This window comes from Vanellus vanellus (genome assembly GCF_965231255.1).
Source record: "Vanellus vanellus genome assembly, chromosome: 6".
Lineage (NCBI taxonomy): Eukaryota > Metazoa > Chordata > Aves > Charadriiformes > Charadriidae > Vanellus > Vanellus vanellus.
Window position 1 is genome coordinate 42220690 of NC_138911.1, and position 20563 is coordinate 42241252.

At 38.3% G+C, this 20563-nt stretch overlaps 1 protein-coding gene across 1 annotated transcript in view; it reads left to right on the forward strand.

Moving 5' to 3' along the window:
• The window catches only part of AKAP6 (A-kinase anchoring protein 6), a gene marked incomplete at its 5' end in the record, with an annotated part of 237330 nt that extends 227480 nt beyond the window's left edge, over nucleotides 1-9850 (forward strand). The window contains 3 exons of the mRNA XM_082484839.1: nucleotides 245-3308; nucleotides 3423-3717; nucleotides 8907-9850. Of these exons, the coding sequence (XP_082340965.1) occupies nucleotides 245-3308; nucleotides 3423-3676 (3318 nt within the window). The 3' untranslated portion in view covers nucleotides 3677-3717; nucleotides 8907-9850. The remainder of the gene's footprint in view (nucleotides 1-244; nucleotides 3309-3422; nucleotides 3718-8906) is intronic.
• Between the last annotated feature and the right edge of the window lie 10713 nt (nucleotides 9851-20563).

Genomic DNA, 20563 nt, shown 5'->3' on the forward strand with positions numbered 1-20563 from the left:
ATTTTGACAGCAAATAACAAAAAAAAACCTAAGAAGACTAAGAAATCATGCAAAATTTAATAGGTTTCATTTTAATTGATCATTTTAATGGTACACAAAACATAACAAAATTAAAAACCTATTAGTGATCATTGTTCCAAAAATGCACTTTACTCCCATCAATTTACTTACATGATTTCAGTGGAAGCATATTTAAAGTGCAGCTGTTAATATTTTTAATCTTTGACTTTTTTTTTTTTTACAGGAGCCTCTGAACGTTATTGATCCCAGTTTGATGGATCTAAATGGTCCAAGTGAAGATGCACTAGAATGGGATGAAACCGACATAAGTAATAAGCTGATCAGTATTCATGAAGACTTAAGTGATCCCGATCAGGAACTCAAGAAGGATGATCCAAGCCAGAAACCTCCTTCAGGAGAGTGCGGTGATAACGATGGGAACGAAGACGAAAGTATCAGCGATCGTGGAAGTCCTCTTTATTGTCCCAGCATTACTTCCCCTCCAAATCCTCACATCTATCAGGTCTATAGTCTTCATAATATTGAATTATCAGAAAAAAAACATATGCCTTTTTTGAAAAAAACGTCCAAGCTCTCCAATGTAACACAGTCTAACATTTTAAACAAAAGTCTTAGTAAAGACTCGTCATTTTCATCTACCAAATCCCTGCCAGACCTAATAGGGGGGACCACATTGGCAAAACCATATAACTATATGTATCAGAGTGGAAACATAAGCAGGCATTCTGAAAGTGAGAGTGGGATAGTGAGTGAATGTGATACAGAAACTACAAATAATTCAGAAATATTTTTGCTAAATGATATTGAAAGCACTCAGAGTAATCCCGAAATTGGGCATGCAGAAACTCAAGTGGATGATATAGTCGATGTAATAAAACAAAAAATAAAGCAAGTTGAAGAAGACCATGCTAGTCTCTCAGATGATTTCCAGTTGGCACCTTCTGCATGTTGTGAAAGTGAGAACGATGAGGATTTGGACAGCATTACCATGTGTAACCCTGTTTGTCTAGAAGAATTGCAAGGAAAACATGACGTCTTTACATTTTATGATTACTCATATCTTCAAGGCTCCAAATTCAAATTACCAGTGATAATGAAACAATCGCAAATTGAAAAAACACATACAGAGGGCAGTCTGTTTCATGGCTTTTGTTTTGATAAAATACCTGTTAAATCTGAACATAAGCCTGGAGACTCACAACCAGATGGGTTTATTCATGACCATGCTCTGGCACGTATCCCTGGAGAATCAGATCCCAATTCCTGTAAACCTGGAGAAACTGTAAGAAGACTAACTGTTACAGAGAACACAAGACAGGTTTCAACTTTATCTCGTAGTTCTTCGTTAGAATCTCTGTCTGTAGTAGGTGATTTGTTCAGCTCAGGTATTTTTAAAAGTGGAGACGGTCTTCAGCGAAGCACCTCTTTGGAGAGCTGGCTGACTTCCTACAAAAGCAACGAAGATCTTTTTAGTCATCATGGCTCAGGAGACATAAGTGCAAGCAGTGATTCTGTTGGAGAACTCAGCAAAAGGACATTAGATCTTTTGAATCGCTTAGAGAATATCCAGAGTCCTTTAGATCAAAAGATAAAGCGCAGCATCTCTGACATAACACTCCAAAGTAGCTCTCAAAAAATGTCTTTTACTGGACAGCTGTCTCTAGATATTGCATCCTCAATCAACGAAGACTCAGCAGCTTCTCTCACTGAACTCAGCAGCAGTGAGGATCTTTCTCTCTGCTCTGAAGACATTGTACTGCACAGAAATAAAATACCAGATTCAAACGCATCATTTAGAAAACATCTTAATAGATCTGTAGCTGATGAGAGCGATGTCAATGTCAGCATGATTGTTAATGTCTCCTGCACTTCTGCTTGTACTGATGATGAAGATGACAGTGATTTGCTTTCAAGTTCCACCCTTACCTTAACTGAGGAAGAGCTAGGTATCAAAGATGAAGATGATGACTCCAGTATAGCAACTGATGAGGATATTTATGAAGAATGCAATTTAATTTCAGGGCTTGATTATATAAAAAATGAACTCCAAACTTGGATTAGACCAAAATTTTCCTTGACAAGGGAGAAGAGAAAAAGTAACCTCAGCGATGAAATTCAGCGCAGTAAAGAAGTTAGTAATGAGACATCAAAAGCCACAGATATGTTAAGCATTGAAACACTATTGAATGGTTCAGTACAGAAAATATCAGAAAATAATGGCAACAGTAAGAATGTACCACGTGATCATGAAAAAAGGACAAAGAGTCACCTGATGAAAGATATATCTCAGGTTGTGAAGGATCAGCTTGTGGATGATATGGAGAACGGCAATGTTGAAAATACTCTTGACGGTCAAAAGGAAGGTCTTGTTAGAACATCAGCAACTCCCCAAACTCATGCATCGCTTGATGTCAGAGAAGCTGAAAATGAATGTTGTGTCTGTGAAGCATTTACAGACAGTTCAGATGATTCACATATGGATGGCAAGGAGACTGTTCTGTCGTCAGACGGATCCAGAAACCCTCCAAAAGAATGTCAAAGTCATCTTCCGCCTGATCATCACTCTGTTGCTTCCTCTCCTGCTAAAAAGCCTTGTCTTGAGTCTTCCTCAGAAATGAATTGTGTAGACATAGAAGATACAGCTGTACAAACATCCTTACCTAATGCTCAACAGCATAGGAGGAGCATTACTGAAAAATCTGATTGCTGTACAGCCTTGAAATCCAATGAAGCAGAATGTGACTCCTCAGCCAACGGTCCTGATTTGTGCTGTAACTGTGAATCTGCTGCTTTTGATAAAAGAAGCGTGGAAGATGGCTCAGTACACAATTTTGTGAGGGAGATCATAGACATGACATCAACAGCTTTGAAAAGTAAGACACAGCCTGAATGTGAGTCATCTGCTCCAGCTTCATTAGCACAAATCAAGGAAAAAGTGTTAGAACACTCTCACAGACCCATTCAGCTAAGAAAAGGGGACTTCTATTCTTATCTTTCACTCTCTTCTCATGATAGTGACTGTGGAGAGGTAATCAAATACATAGAGGAAAAGAGCAGCACTCCTGTGCCACTGGACTTCACAGACGAGAGAGAAAATATTGAATGCTTTTTTGAAGCCTGTCCTGAGGAAGAGCGGGTTGAGCAGCAGCAGTCCATTTCTAATGGTACTCCTGAAGCACGGGTTGAGCAGCAGCAACCTATTTCTAATGCTACTTCTGAAACATCTCCAGAGTCACTAGGTGAAGTGACTCTAGAGTCATTAGAAGAAGTTAAAACTTCATCCGAAGGTAGGCATTTATTTTTCTTATGTGATGGTGACAATTATATAAACGTCCCCAATCCTAACGAACAAACTGCATCAAACAATCTGAAAAATGCTGATGATGCTTTACTGATTTCAGACAGGCAACCTGGAGGTTTGGAAAAAAATTCTCCCGAGCTTAGCACTAAAAAGAGTAGTACAGGAAAATCACCTGGAACTGAAGAGCCCAAAGGATGCGTTGCTGCTTCTGAAGAGGCTTCAGCTATAGAATTTCAGTTAACGCCTGGCCATTCACAGAAAAAGGATGTTTTGCATCAGAACAGTAAAACTCTTACTTGTGAAGAAAATCTCTTGAATCTTCATAAGGAAAGACATATAAATATGCACAGATAGAATGTAACCCTCTCCAGGCACGTACATTATCCTAAAAACAGGTATGTACTCTAGAAGTTGCACATTCATTTTCTTTACATTTTTTTGCCTTTTTATTTTTTTACATTTTTGTACAATGAAGGGAGATGAATCACCATCCAGGGCTTCTGTTTTATGGTAGTGCTATATCGTTTGTTTCGATTACACTATAATCCCAATTTACATGCCACTGGACAACAAATGCAGTGAATACTAACTGCTTCTTGCCCCGTGGCTTTGCACTGACTGGGACTGCTCTCTTCTGGGACAAATCTGCCATGTTGCAGAACTTCGCAATTCTTCAAAAAGTAGTATTTCTGTATCAGCCTCCTCTTCCCTCTTCAACTGATCTGTGGAACCAGAAACCAGCTCTACTCATTGATCCCTTTCTCCACAGTCAGCTGGCCTTCAGAGGTGTTCAAAAGCACTTGATGAAGCTGAACTTCTGGTTTTACAAGAAATTTGGGTGACTAGTGAGTTGGAATTCTACAATATTTCCAGACAAGCCATGAAGTATGGCTAAGCAGACTGGAGAGTGAGTTGAGAGATAATAAGTCATTTCTTGATGTCAGTTTACCATGACTTGAGTTCGGTAAGCCATTATTAAGAACACAATTATTACAAGACAGTGTTAGGCCAAAAGCTGAGGGTACCAAAATAAGAAAACTTTGCAACGTCATTAAAGAGCATAATGTGAGGTCAATGTAGAATAAAGACCTGAATGCCAAAGCAGATGGAAACTGGTAGCCACACAGCCACACTGGAAGCTTTGTTTCCATTTTGTGCTAAGCATTTTGAAACAGAAGTAAGATGGTGGAACCTAAGGTGAAAAAATGGCTCTGATCTCTTCCAAAGTTTGAAAGTGCTTCAGATCTGGAGTTTCTGACCTTGCATAAATGTCTAACTATAACTGCACAATTAACAACAAAAGAAGATCTACAAAGAAGCTTCTGGATCAGATCCTAGCGTGTAGCACTGCTACTTTGAGCCTCACTGGTTGGTTGGTGACCCAAAAGCCGGCATAGTTGTATGAGAATGCCATTAGTCTCTGAAAACATTCCTCCAGTAGACCAGAGCTGGCACATCAACTCCGAATGCCACTCCAATTCCAAATGCCGCTGCTTGCCAGAAGCTGTAGCAAGGGAATTTCCTATAAGATACAAGGCTAAGCACGGGACCAGGTTTTCCCGGGAAGTTCTGGAATCTCCATCCTTGGAGATTTTCAAAATTCAAGTGGACGTGGCCCTGAATAATCTGACCTACATTTGAAAATAGCCTTCCATTAAGCAGGAGGGTGGACCAGATGACGTTCAAGTTTCCTTCCAACCTAAGTTATTCTATGATTCCATGATGTTGCTAGGAGAAAAGGCTGTTGTTCATCACTGCCCGTGAAAACCACTAGTACTCTCCTATTGCAAACTATTAAGCTGTAGTGGAGGAACTGGGCCTATTTATACAAAATAGATTGCTTTGCTGCTATTAGATATCTAACTTCTGCATTTCCTGGTTTTGCTATATTATATTACTATGCTTTGGGCTTTTCTTTTGCACATATTGGCAGTTTACCCGGCATTCACGCAGTCACATATGTATAAATATGTCTAGCAAAGTCTTTAGGTTACAGCAGCAATAGTCTACAGCTTGCCACTATCTCTTTCGTCACATATCTATTTAAATAATGCCTTATCTTGAAACCATCATAGCAAAGAGGATATTTCTTGAATGGCTTTGAAATGGGCTATCATTTCCTGTTGATTGCTAATTAGTTTAATACTTGGACACATCCAAACAACTGGAGAAGCAATGGAAATCAACCGGGAATTACAAAACTCAGAGATGATGCTATACATTCTAGAATTACATAAAAAGGATTACGTGCATATGGAAGCCTCTGTTTGGAAATTGAGATGATTAAAAAAGTCTGAGGTCGATAAGTGATAGTTATGTAAACATATGATTTCCTAAATTACTGTTTTATTAGTTTTCTTATTTTTTCATTCATTTTTATAATATTAATTTGAGGAAGAATATTTACTATAGTGAATGGGATTTTATTCTTGTTCTTATTCTTTCACTGATGAAGATAATAACACGACTTTTCAATTCATTAGTACTTTTCCTCTGAGGATCTCAAAAGACTGTATAAATTTTCCCTCGTTCTTCAGCATTTCCTAGTTACTTACATGGTAGCCAGCAGTGTTTTTCTTATGACAGGGATGTGACAGTATGCAGTTAAAAAGGTGTAAGGACTAAGATTGGACATAGAAGATGGAGCTATTATTAAATGCCCCACAATGCAATAAAACGTAACGCAGAGTCTGTAGGCCGCAACTTGATACAGTTATGTTGTAGTTTTAATTTTTGCCCAGGGGTTGACAAATATTTGTAAGGTAACAAAGCCCTTCACACTGCATCCCACTTTTTACATTTAGGAAGATATACTGGTTCTTGACTGACATATACAGCATTGCTTCCATGGAAATTACGTACTGTATTATTCCCAGTAGTAGAGCCCTAGGATACATATAGTTTATCTCTGGCACATCAAAAAATGAAAATATGAGCTGCTAGATTTGGTTTCACTGAAGTCTGAGCTCCCTTCCCCCATTCACAAGCTTGGTGCTTTAACTTCATCTCTCATGCTATGGGGAATGAATTACAGAAGCAATCTATCCTAATTTGTTAACTTATTCAAATAACAGTTATTATACTTAACTATGCTAAAGATTATCTTTTTGGTGGCAGATTGTTTATTTTTTGATGAGGCTAATTACTGATTTTCCAAAGGTAATTTACATTTATTACTAATACATCTTTTAAAATGTGACAGATAAATGTTGTTCCCATAAGTGTATTATGAAAAAAGTTACTATTTAAAAACACATTATTTAATTTGAAAGATAAATGGCAAACACCATTATTTTTCCTGTAGCACCTGTGCTGTAAGCTCATTTAAATGTGTAATTCCATGTGTAGCTGCAATACTTAGAGAAAAATAATCTATAGTATATGTGTACCTTAAAAGCATACTGAGAATTCAAAGCTGAAAAAGGCATCGTTTCAAACGTAGTTCGATTTCAGTATTTGCCTTGGCTGTACAGGAGAATAAAAGTAATGGTGAATAAAAGTAATGGTGAAGAAAATATTTTTGCCAAATGTTGCAATCCTGTTATTTAGCAGTGTGCTACAAAAAAAAAAAAAAAATGACCGTTGTGGGAAAATAATAGCGATTCTATAAGCAGGCTTAAAAATGTCTCTGTCAGCACCGACTAGTCTCTCGCATGAGCCAACACCGAGTTCTTCAACAGAGGTGCTCGTAAAGCTATGCTGATTTTGTTTCTCAGTAGGGGACAGCTTGAAAGAACTGTCTTTCCGTGTATGAGATCACGCGAACTTCTGCTATCACTGTGACCCGTGACTCACCAATGGGGTGGGAATTTTTAATCACGTATTCGCTATGCGTAGAGATCAATACTTCGAGGAGGTTTATGTGGTGTGTCCAAAGTCTTTTCTAGAGGATACCTTAGACTTCTGTGTGTAACGTTAGGTCTTGCAAGTAAGTCACAAAAGCTATTTCCTTCCTTTTGTACAGAATTTGTAATTTAAACTTAAGTTTTAACTTAATTTAGGGGAAAAAAAAAATATATCACTTGGGCTTGAGAAAACTAAATTGATTTTATCTGACAGTGCTGCAATGTTAGCCAGAATATCCTGCCACTTACTAGAGCCAGGAGAAAGCCAGGACTGGCACTCGGAAGGCCTGGCTGTTAGTTCCTGCTCAGCAATAGATTTTTTGGTATGACTTCTTCCTTCCTTGCCTCAGTTTCTTTAGCCACAAGATAATGAGAATAATGATCAATGGGACCTGTGAAGCACGATTTATTCACTGAAAAGTGTTTTGAGATCCACAGATAAAAGATGACACAGAAATGCAAAGGACTGTTAGGTAATTATTCATTGCAGGAGAAAAATAATATACAGGTTTACACACTAGTTAACATGTAACAATTTACTTTTAGAGACTGGAACTACAAGAATAGTTGAAATCTTTGCTTACCGTTTTTTTTCCTTGAGGTTTTTATAGGGAGGTAGATACTGTAATGTTTCTTTATAGAGTTTAAAACAGTCTGACTTTTTTTAGCTCCTTACAGTAGCTGACTTTAAAAAAATTAAATAGAATAAACAGATAATCTTGTATTGTCTATGAATTACATTATTTTTGAAAAACCTGACATAATCCATCAGTGAGACTTTTCTTACTATAGATATATGAAACTCATGCCAGAGTTCTAGAAACCTTTTGATACAATCCTCCCCTTTATTCAGATCAGTTCTTCTCTAATTTCTAAACAAACTTGAGCTTTTCACTATTTTCATGTAAGTATATTTCTTCTATAAATGGGGGGGGGGGGGGGGGGCGGGAAGGGCAGTTACAAGAAATAAGATCAAAGGAGAAGGTAACTGGATAGATCCAGATATTCCTGCTTAATTTGGAAGGCACATAATGCATGTCTGGAGTGCCTCCTAGGAAATGCCTATGAGATGTACTTTGCACTAATCTTTGAGCTGTATTCTGACAGTTATTTCTTCATAATCCTCATAATAAGCCTGTGCTCTTTGATGAATAGTTTAACCCTAAACTCTGAGCTGGATAATTCTATAGTATGAAAAATTAACTCATTGCTGGTTCTAGAAGTGTCTAAATAGCTATTTACAATTTAAAAATACAGTGATGGCACTGACTATTCATGGACCGCTTCTGTGACAATCCTTTTCCTCCTCTCCATTGAAATCTCATTCTATATGTTTACATAAATATTAAAATAAGCGATGGGTAGATCTTCTTGTTGCTTGGCTTTTGAAAATCCCTATGTTTTCATTGATCAGTGCACTTTTGAGTGTGCCGAAGGTAAGTGCGCAGGTAAGGATGAGGACAGGATCCAGGGAAAAGGTCAGATTTGATGACTTCCCTTGTTTCTTTAGAAACAAAGTCTTTACAAAAATCAATGAGTTTTCTACATCAATACAGTTTTTTACACTGACTTGTACCTCAGGCTTTTAAAAGTCATTGTTTGCCTACTTTATGCTTCTGCATTAAACGCTCTGGCATGTGATCATTTAATGACTATCTGTGGTTGTTCTGGAAGAGCTATGTTTTGCAAATAAAACTTCATTTTCTGTAACCTACTATTACTTTTTTGTTTCCTTTTAGAAACTTGGCTGCAATTCAGGTGCAGGTTCATCCTGTAAACCCTGGGATGACCTCCAATTCCATTGTATCACTGCCTTTCATTACACTGACTCCCAAGATAGATTTTCTTTCCAAATGTGATTTGTCCATGTTGGCTTTGTGATCGGGCTGCATATGCTAGTCCTGTTTCAGTGATCATTTTGTATCGTAGCAAGGCCATTTGCTTTCATATGGATTGCTCTCCCAAGCTACCTCTAATGACCTCCCCTTCCTAAATTGGATGCTCCTGTACTACTTATCACTGGTTCTCTTCTTTAAAGTTTTGACGTTCCTCAGAATTCACGGTCAGTCTGGTTTATCTTTTCAGAACTGTACCTGTCAGTACTCTTCTATTTTCTGTATCAAATTTAATATTTATGTGTATAATGCATAAGGTTATTGAAACTATTTTACTTTTAAGGTGACAATTTTGTTGGATTGCAGCAAAAAGAAGTCATTAGCCCTCCTGATTCAATACACCTAAAAATTAAGCAATTAAAATAAATGGCGTTTTATTTATTTAATTTTAAAAGTTAATCTATGCAACACTTCAAGAAACAACTACATGGTGTTGTATATTAGGAACTGTTGACATTCTACTGAATTACGTACAACATTTTGGGTTTTTATGCTTCTTGAGGTGGTAATGAGAAAAAAAGTTTTTAAAAAATGTGTGCCTTGCTGTATTTCTTATACCATTTATTAAAAAGCTGCTTTCACAGTAAAATTATGTTGGTTTGAAAGGAGGAAATAGCAAGGTTAAGATGTGTGAATAATTTCTGTATATATGTATAACCGAGTGCAAACATTGATGTATAATGACAGTATAAAATGCTTTCATGTTTGTGATGTCCAGTGATGTGGAAAATATAAGCCTTAAAACCATTAGATTGCATGGTAATTAGAATTGGCATAATAAACACAGTTTATTGGGGAAAAAAAGCAGAACTGGTGATCTGTTTTACCTGCGTTCCAAGAACAGAGTGCTTTATCAAAGCGCAGAAGAATATGGCTTTGTTTGCAAATATTCCCTAGAGAGAGGAGATTCCGTAGCTGGTGAAGATTTGTATGACCTGACTCAGAGGTAAAGAACCTTCTCACTAAAGATTCCGCAGGTCTTTTGGGCCAAACAAGGAGACACAAATATTTAGTAGCTTAAGCAAGTACACTGCCAACTGCCGTGGTGGCAATGATCAAGCCCGCTTTTATAGCAGATCTTTTCTGTCTTTAGCGTTACCGGTTTGTTGTCCATTTCTTAAAATTTCATATTTCTATTGAAAAAGCTTTATGTATATTTACGTAGATACTCTTAAGTTTGGCTGTTTAGACTGCACATTTTAACTGGTTTTATCTTGTGCTAAAACTATATTGGGTGGCCATAACAAGCCAGAAAGCTTTATAACCTATCTCTGCAAACATGGCATTCATCTCCTAAAAACACCATTGGGAAGGGATGTCAGGAAAGTTAAAGGTCAGGAATGCTCTCCCATACCATCTTTTATCATTATTTTTCCAAGTATGTAAATGTTTTTACAAAAAGCTTCAGCATTCTTCTTCACATTTAAAAAATGTGCATCAGTTCGACAAGCTTGGCTAGTAGCTTAAAGAGACTATACTGACAAGCTGATGTATTTATACAACACTGAAGGAACAGGAATTTAAAAAAAAACCCTCATTTTTTCCAAATTATTAACAGCTTCCTATTCCTGCAAGAGACAAATTATTTATCTCTCAATTCAAATTTCCACTGCGTAGCCTTGGGTAGGCTACGGTGTGGGTAGGGCAGCAGAAAAAACTCTTAGCTTAAAGAAAAGTGCAAATAATAAGAGGCAATTTTTAAGAGCGCCTTCTGAATCCATAAAGTTTTCTGCTCTTGCCTATCTTGTATCATGTACAAATCTACCTATCATTACCTAAAATGTATAACTATAGCTAAAGATCACTTTACTATTTTTTCAATATTTTTTGAATTATATATAAAGTAATTTGGACTATAACTCCTAATTTTAGTAAAATATTTACAGTAACAATTATGTTTGTCTATGAATAATTTCAGACATGATTTTTAAAATGGTCTTGATATGGAAATTGAATTTGGAATACTTCTTTTTTTCTCCCTAGCATTTTCTGATTCATATTGTATTTTTTTAAACTTACTTTGACTATAGTCGTACCTTACACTATGATGACAGGAAAACTAATAAGTCAGAGGCTTTTCAGATCTGTCACCTCACCCAACAGACTGTGCAAAACTCCATCAATTACTTGTACCATTCTATTAGGCCATTTGCCACAAATTCGCTTTTTTTCCTGGGGGAAAACAGTAGTACTTGTCAAATCAATAAGCCACATATTCATCATACAATATCTGGAATATTATATGGTCACAACTCAGATTTCTGTGGTTCCTTTCCGAGAGATGCCGAACATTTTAATTTAACTGGTATTCCCAGATCTATATTATTTGGTCTCATGAGATAAAGTCATCATTTTCATAGCTGTGACGCGAGGCCCATCATTATCAACTATTTCTTTTTTTGGCATGGTTAGAAGCTTTACGCTTTTTTATTTTTCTTCTCGGAATATATTGGACTTTTTTGTCAATAAAAATTGATTTCTAAAGGAAAAGAAATCCCTGATATGTACTCTAAAGGATTTGTTCGTGTCTTAGGATAAGTCATATGCTTATGGTGAAATTGTGCCTAGAACTTGCAAGAAGTTCTAGTGCTAACTCCCGAAAGAAAAATATTGCTATAGTGTAAAATTAACGTTGATGTGCCAATATTACCTCTAAGATCAGCCCATACATAGATTACCGGATAGATCCTGTTCCCTGCTGGTGAAATTTTCTTGCGGTCTAGAAGCGCGCTGCAAGCTTTCTGCAGCATTTTTCCCCACCTAAACTTCCATAGGCTGCTTTTTATTCCACGCGTTCCCTGGCTCGTGCTTGAACAACATCTGCAACGTGTGAGGAGGCCGTTTGACAGCAATGGCCCGGAGACGTGGATCTCCTTTTCCTGCCTGCTTCACATTCCTTCCACGCAGAGCCAGAGCGCTCCAGCTCTAACCAAAGGGAAGGGAACGCACCCTAACACTGGGGGTAAAAAAGGAGCCCGGGACTATGATTTCGAAGGTGTTTTGTAATCACAGTAATTTTATGTATGGATAACCTTGTAAACCGCGTCCCCAGTCTTTCTCACTTAATGGTTAGCCTTTTTCCCAAGGTAAGTCACAGAGTTCTCGTGGAACAGTGCCACTACAGTTTCTGTAAGAGAAATGTAGGCGTCACCTCTATGTCCTTATGGTTGGTTGGTTGTGTGCTGTTCAGTGTATACGTGTGTACACGTAACATACCAACACAGGCAAAGATACTGAAATTGTTCCTGTTTGTTTCACAATAAACTCAGATAAAGAGTCGATGTCAGTTAGATGGCATCTCGACCTTCCTCCTTGGTGACGGGATCCACAGATGACATAGCCTCCTGTGTCACATATTTCACAATTTTATTCCAGTTCCCCTGTGTTGAGCAAAACAACATGTTTTGACTAAAACGTGTCAGGTAAAAGGGCTGCTTTTTTTTTTTTTTTTTTTGCTTGAAGACATCAGGAACAATGTTGTAAAGGTTCCTGTGCTGCAGTGCACGGAAAAGGGGTTATTAATGTTTAGGCCAGACCGTATTCATTCTTGGCTCAAGAGGATTAACAGGGATGTCAAGTTCTTAGCCAAGTCAATCTCCTTCACTGACAAGTTTCTACAAACTTATTCCTAATAATAGCATCACTTTGAGAGGGATTTTGGCCAACAAACGACATCTGATCTATTGCCTTCAGTGCTGTGCTTCTAATTTTTCAGACTCACCCTGTCTTTTGTACCTTTTCTACCAACCTGAATGGCTTACATTTTTCATGTGGCTACTGTTTGCTCAGTAAATACATGCTCACCCCTGATTTTAGAAATGTTTTTAAGGACTAGACCATAAATGAACTTGGCATCAGGTAGGTATGTACACTGGATGAATTCTAAGTGCTTCAGTGCTTTAAAAATGGAATTTCCTATGCAATAGTAAGTAGTATTACTTTATTTCTGGGGAGAGGGGGTAATAACTAAGTTAAAAGTGAAGTTAGAATTGTGTAAGTCAGTAACTTTAGTGTACAGATATTACTGGGATATTGTTATTGTCAAACTAATTCTTAAAAATTGCAAGTACAGAATTGCATCATACTTGAAATGAAATGCTGTGGTATGAAAAGAACAGTTAGACAAGTAAATGTTTTTACCTCTGCCTTATATTGAGCTCATGTCTCTGTGACATTCTGGGTTTGCAAATGGAAGTGAAAATAATTTTAAGAACTCACACAATTTTTTAAAGATTTTTCTCTTTCTTGTAATTACGATGAGGATGTTTTAAATGCAGCAAGGATCCAGTTGTGGCATTTTCCAAAGAAACATTGTGAGACTGACAGGGAAAGGGAAATAGATTTCAAGCAATAGTGAGAAAACACAAACTGTTCTTGATGCTCTTCATTTACAGAATGAAAACAAAATCAGACTCTGGGAGAACTGATACTGAGCATCAACCGTCTACCCCAAAAGTATCCCTTTTTTCCAGGAGGAGTTAAATGCTATGGGAAGTAACGTGCCCTCAGGCAAGGCGGTATGGCAGCTTCTGTGGTGCATATATACCTGAATTTCTGCTCTGTAGCTTTTGACTCAAAAGCTTGATCCCAGAACTGCCTTTAGAGGGCACGGGCTTTGTTGTTTCTTCGTAAGGAACAGAACCAAATTTGGGCCGAGAAACATCTGCCTCTAACAAGCTTGAAAATGAAGTTCTAGCAAGCAGATTTTAAATAATATACAGTGGCAGATAAAACATTATAAAAAGAAAAGAAAGCCAAAAAGCAGTCTTTCTGTAAATCCTTAATGGTCCCCTGCCAGTAGTTTAATCAGGAATACTCTAAGCTTGGTAGGATTATGATAGTTCTATTAACTAATCATTATTTACCCTGATGTACCGATGCCATGCAGATCTAGGTGTCTCTATAGTTTTTGCTTTACCGACCTCAAAGTAGGGCTTTTCAAAGTGCTGAAAAAATTATGGAAATGTCTTTGCAATGGTTAAAATTGTGGCGTGAATCAAAAAAACCCGCAACCCCACAGCTCTGCTGGGTTGCTGAGCATCTGTGCCAGCCCAGCTGATCAGTGATGCTTCTGGCCGTATTTTGTGAAGGCAAAGCCTTTAAAGAGCTTTTCATGCACATAGAGCTCTATTTTCCACTACTAATATGACTACTAAAGAAAGCTTCCTCTGTAAGGGGAGTGTGCCTGAAATGAGAATATAAACGTTTCTCAAACCTGTTGCTGTTCATTTTACATTTCCTGCATCTCTCATCCTCTGGTCTTCTGAGCTGAACCGTCAGTTCTCCGCTCGCACCTTTGCTTCTTGCGCAATTCAGCAACTAAAGGAAGGGTTTGGAAGTGACGTTTGTAACAGGCGGTTTACAGGTAACGGTTTGAAAGGCGGGCGAGCGGCAGAACAACGGGGCTGGGAGTGAAGGGAGAGCGGGTGGTGGATACGTAATGCCGCAGCTGTGCCGGCTTAGGCTGGAGGGAGGGTTTGGATCTGCAAACGGCACGCGGGCTGAGGGCTGAAAAAGAAGAGCGAAGCAGAGGAGGAGGTGGAGCTCCAAGGATGGTCGATGGGAACTAGCTCTGGTTCAGATATTTGTAGAATCGTAGGAGCTACACTGTATTGCAACAGATTTACCTCTATTGCTGGACTTGTTATTGCAAACTGCAAGGTGACGCTATTCACCAGTACTCATTTTTCTGAATCTGCTGTTCGGTATGCCAAGCATATCAATCAGATGTACCATTGTCAGTTAATTAACATTTGATTGCATTAAACATAGGGTGTTGAAGAGGAGGTTTCTTCTCGGAGGGGGAGGGGTATCGATGTGTGAGTTCTTTGGATGGGGAGGGGTGTGTTCTTCATAATTATCGTCAATTGTGAGTAAAGTCAAATTGTAATCTGTGTGGACGTATTTCTCTGCCACTCACCACTGTTATGGCCACAGTAAGAGGGGAAGACAAAAGCAGTAAGTCTATTGGCACCTTAGTCTTTAGCCATATATCCTGCATACTGGGTTTTCGTAGGTAGACCAGCGTCCAGAAATGAAACACCTTTGTCATATTACACAAATGCTGAAATGTGAGAGGGAAGGGAAGGGAAGGGAAGGGAAGGGAAGGGAAGGGAAGGGAAGGGAAGGGAAGGGAAGGGAAGGGAAGGGAAGGGAAGGGAAGGGAAGGGAAGGGAAGGGAAGGGAAGGGAAGGGAAGGGAAGGGAAGGGAAGGGAAGGGAAGGGAAGGGAAGGGAAGGGAAGGGAAGGGAAGGGAAGGGAAGGGAAGGGAAGGGAAGGGGGAGAGGGAAAGTTGAGTTATGCCTACAGTACGTATCTATAACTATTTGATAGCATTTTGTAGCACAACAGACATGACAGTATTCAAAATAATGAATGGTTTGGTTAAGACAAATCTGTCTGTCTTCTTCTCCCAGCCGCATAATACCAAGTCACTCATGGAAATGGATTGGTAGTGAATTTAGACATGATGGAAGGAGATACTGTACTCCTTTGCATGAGATATAATTAATGTGTGGAATTTCATTTCTACAAGAAATTACTGAGTCGAATAGCTTAGCGGGATTGTGAAGGAGTCTAAATATAGAATAGGCAGCTGTGCTAAGATAGCAGGTGAGTTCAAGCGAATGCCAGTGGACTTCAGCCTCCTTGATGAAAGCTGTTGTCCACTGAAAGAACAGGGGAAATTTCCTAACTCGATGTAAAAATGGCCAAAGCAAGATGGAAGATTTCGGCCTTTCTTTGAGGCAATTCATAAATGGGCCACTGGCAGACACAAGGCACATACAAAAAGCATAGAAAATGCCTGTGTTTTTCTTTCCTCTTCATTCCCTGTTGAGAATGAAGATGTGATGTCAGAAACAAATTATTTCAATTACTTGACAAGCTATTGTGCTGCAGCATAAGAAATTATCTCAAACATGATTTTGTGGATAACTGTAACCAGCTTTCCATATGCCATATGTAACATGTACATGGTTTCCTAGAAGGAGTTAACTGTGATAAATTGTATTTCAATAAAGAAAACACTCATATTTCAGGCCAGTTGGTTGACAATATTTCAGAAGAATAACCCTTCTTTAATCATATACTTTGATGGAGGAATGCTCCTAAGCACATCAGCACAACTCAATTCTTTCCACGAGGACTGACATCTTAAACTGCTCTACACAATGAATCACCTTGTCAAATAAAGTGCGAAATGGAAAACCTGTTTTCAAACTCATCTGATATAATGACATTTGCAACAACATGTTTGAGGTGATAAACCGACAATAATAATTATATTTCTTTTAGACTTCCATTGTACTTCGAAAGTTTTATGCAATCATACCTTCTTTTCTTTTTTTTTCCTTCAAGAATTTTATACCAGGACTTTTACTTTGTGGGTCTTTAAAACAAGCCAGGAGGGGAACCACGTTTTGCATACAACTGGAATTCTGAATTTTTATATTTTCTTAGAAGAAACCATATAGTTTCAACTGCAAGCCAACTTATATATTCTCATTTGAAGATTCAGGTGGTTCTTTTAAAATATGATATACATTAAAATTATTTTCTTATGGTTTGTCAATGGTGATCAATAATATTTATCTTTTCTGATCCTTATCATGTCGGTAAACACCCTAATGAAATATCTCTGAATGTATTTCTTAAGCTTAGTCAAATTAAAAAGAAATTAAGGGAGTTCATGTTAATCTTAGAAATTTGCATCCTAATAATTCTATTTTATCATATATTCATGAGGTTTGTGGAAGAATAAAAAAGAAAATGGTTTTGCGAACATCCTTCCAGTCGCTCTTGCCACTACCAGAAGAATGTTCTCACCTACTACAACTGGCATCTCTGAGCAGGGGCTGAGATTTCGCCAAACCAGATCTGCAGCTGAACCCTGGCATCTGTGAACAGGGGCTGAGATTTCATCCACTTCTAAAAAGAAGGTGTGACGTGGCCTTTTTAGAGGTATTAAAACGGTAGATCTTTAGTATCTGCACACATATAGAGCTGGTGCTGTAAACACATGGGCCCCTGGGGAAAAGCTTCACTTTCAGCACTGAATATGTGTGTTGAGCTGGAAAACAAAGGCTTGAGAACATGGGATAAACTTCCCAGGCACTCTGGTGAACAGCAGCTGACAGTCTTTAACAGGAAGGAATGAAATGGCAGATCAGGTGCTTGGAAAGTAGAATTTGATAGGTGATGTATATGAGCCAGCACATGGAGAAGAGAGGGTTTGGTGAAGCTTCTGCACAACCAAGAAAAGCATTTCTCAAGGTAAGTGTGGGCTACTAACACAATTACGGTAACAGCTACAGTTATATGCTTGAATCTCAAACGTACACAGGAAACATATCATCTTTACAATATTACTTGCTGAAACATCAGTTTGGATAAAAATGTCCTTATCTTATGCTTCATTACCAACGGGACCTCATAACAAAATGTTCAAATGAACATTCAAGTTATTTTCCCCAATGCTTTTTTTTTGTGACTATATTGCTATTTTTGCCTTGCACTAAAAGTAACAATAGAGTAGGTTTTGGAAGACTATCTGTTTGTTATTACAAGGAGAAAACAAACAGCCACCCACCAACACTTCCTCTCTACTCCTACTCACAAATAGATACGTGAAGCATTTCTCATCAGCCAAATTTTAAGAAGAAGGAAAATTACATAGCATACAGTTCTTCCTTTTGTGCCCATCCACATTTAAAACCAAGTCCAAAGTCCTTAAATGTAATTTCATTCTGGCACTGTTAGTGAACGGAAGCCAAGCTGTTCCTACACCAGGATCCATAAATAGTGGTTCTGCAAAAGGAGCTCTTGCTGTTTCATTTACTAGTAATGCCTGCACCATAAAGCAGGCTACAGACCCTCATTGTCTCTTTTGCTTATCAGGAAATTCTGTTCTCAGCACAGAGGATATGATTAGAATGAAAGGGGGAAAAGATCCCCGAGTATTTCTTCCTTTGCGGTGTTGGAAAGTGGAAGTCGGATAGTGAGGTCTTGTATTCAGCAGGGCACAGCAGTGTGTAGATAAACAAATAAGTTGTGACACAAGATACAAGTATGGGAAACTGGATGAGACTAGGAAATAGTCGCTTAAAAAGGCAGTATTGTTATGATGTAAAAAAATGCCACGGTGGCCCCATAAATAGCCACTCTTTATGCAAGATAATTTTCCATTACACAGATGGAAACCAGAAGCAACTAATATGAACTCGTTAAAGTGCTAATAAAGTGGGATGAATCTGCCTATAGAATCAGAGGGCCAGCCCCTGTTTGAAGCGTGGCAAACGATTGAAAAAAGAATTGCAGCAGCTTTCCTTGGCCCAAATCCTTAAACATGTTGACATACTGTATGTTTAAAAAAAGGCATAGTTATTTCTTTGTGCGATAGCAGTTTCACCCAGACTATACTGCATCGTATGTCAATACTTCTGGTTAAGTAATAGGCTGGCATTTTAAACATGATAAGCTTGCTATGGTGCTGCGTATTACTTACTACTTCTATACTGAACTGTCTTTTTTGTTATGTCGTTCTGGATATAGAAATCAATTTCAAGGTCCAGTTAGAAATAAAAGGGCTTAAACTTAATTTATTTCATAACCAAATCTTTATATTTTACTGTTCTAAATATCTTTGGAAAAAGCAAATAATAGTTGTTTTGAGTTTGAATATTGAGTTCTATGACAAACTTCACACTTCAAAGGGAATACAAATGCCTGCATTCTAAAGAAATTCTACCAGTTAAATAATACATTAACTAGTTATATTTTTAAAATTGCATTGCAATTTGTGATTATTGCTGCCAACACAAGGTTTTGCAGAACTTAGATCTTTTTCACAAATAAAGTTGCTAAGTGCATTGTGCCATAGCAGATGACAAATCGCCCTTTAGCACTGGCTAATGACAGAAACCCAGCTAATTCATAGCATACCGTGCCTCCTAGACTATAAACGTGAAAAAAGGTAAGTAATGACAGGAAAAGACCTTTACATGGATCACTCCGATAAGTCCTCTAGATCAGATGATGGAATGGTGCCTGCATTTGAATTCCTGGCCACTTTCGTAAGACTAAGTTTTTAACATTTTTTAAGACAGAAAAATGGAATAGGTATTGAACTATTAATTTGGTTTACAATCTGTGAGTTAAGAGTATTTACATAGACAATGCTGAAAGACTTAGTTTTTATTAGTGTAAAACCAAAAGCTTTAATGTTTCTATATATTTAATACTCTGTGTATTTCTAATGCTTGCATATGAACTCTGGGCAGCTGAATAATTTAGTGATTCCACAAACTGTGCACTTACTTTTCCTGTCCCAACCAGCACTGGCCTCTTTGCTCTCACCACAGCTCGACAAGCCCACACTTTTACAGAGAACAGAAAACTCTTATCCCCCTCCCTCTTTACAGGCATAGAAAGCTGCACCTAAACGCACTGGAGAAGGTGTAAAGAAAAGTGTGTCTCAAGAAGGGGACTAGTCTGGGGGCTCCACAGCAATAGCAGAAGAATGACTGCCTTTGCTCACACCGGAGCAACCTTGAATTTTCTAAAATCAAGTCCAATAAGGCCAATATCCAAGTTCTGAGGTTGCCCAAAGGAAAAGGTTTGTCAGACTATAATCTTTGTGGAAAAGTTGTTCCTTGACCTTTTTTGCCACTGTATGTCTACTGCAGCACAGGGAGGTCAAAAGTGCACTGGTTGTTAGCACCAAAGATGAAGCTTAACCAGTCGCTGTGAGCAATGATTGTCAAACGGCTCCATTTGCAAGACAAGAAGTGTATCCTTAGCAGAGCAAGGGAGATGAAAGAGATTATTTTCTAGGGGTCACATTTGTTCTTCTTTTCTGACCTCTCTCAAGATTGCAAAAGAAGCCGTAAGAGTTTTCTATAGCAAAGAGGTGCTACAAAGAAAACGGGACTATGCTTTCCTCATCTCTCCTCTGCCAGCCTTCCATCCACGGTTAAGCTCTGCTCTGCCTCGCTTTCTTTCCCTTTCCCAAGAGCCTACTGAAGGCATAATAATTGAATAGAGAAATTGGAAGGACAGTTTCAAGTGCCTGTAATTCTACATTTTAAAGCCCTTCTTAGGACCTGGAAAGGAGTTTGGGCTATCGTTTGGAGCTTTTGTTTCTTGTACTCCTTCCCCCTGTTTCTGTCCTATAGTACCAGCATGGTGGCAGCACCTAGGAGCCTTAGCCATGGGTCTGTGGGGTACTGGGCACGTATAAGCTGTTTCTGGTTTGCAGTTCCAGCCTCGGTCTGATTTTTATTGACTATAGCTTGAAATGAACTTACCTGATTTCATTTCTGGTTCCCATAAACTCAGCTATGTGCAAGGTGTCCGAGCGTTTCGGGAAATGGAGTTGCGATGCCATCTTTATTCCATCCTTTGGTCGGCAGACTGCACTCCATCAGGGTGCAAATACAAAATCTTGAACGAAGAGAGACTCTTTTAATAGGTACTCAGAGTTCTGAAGATACTGCAATGAT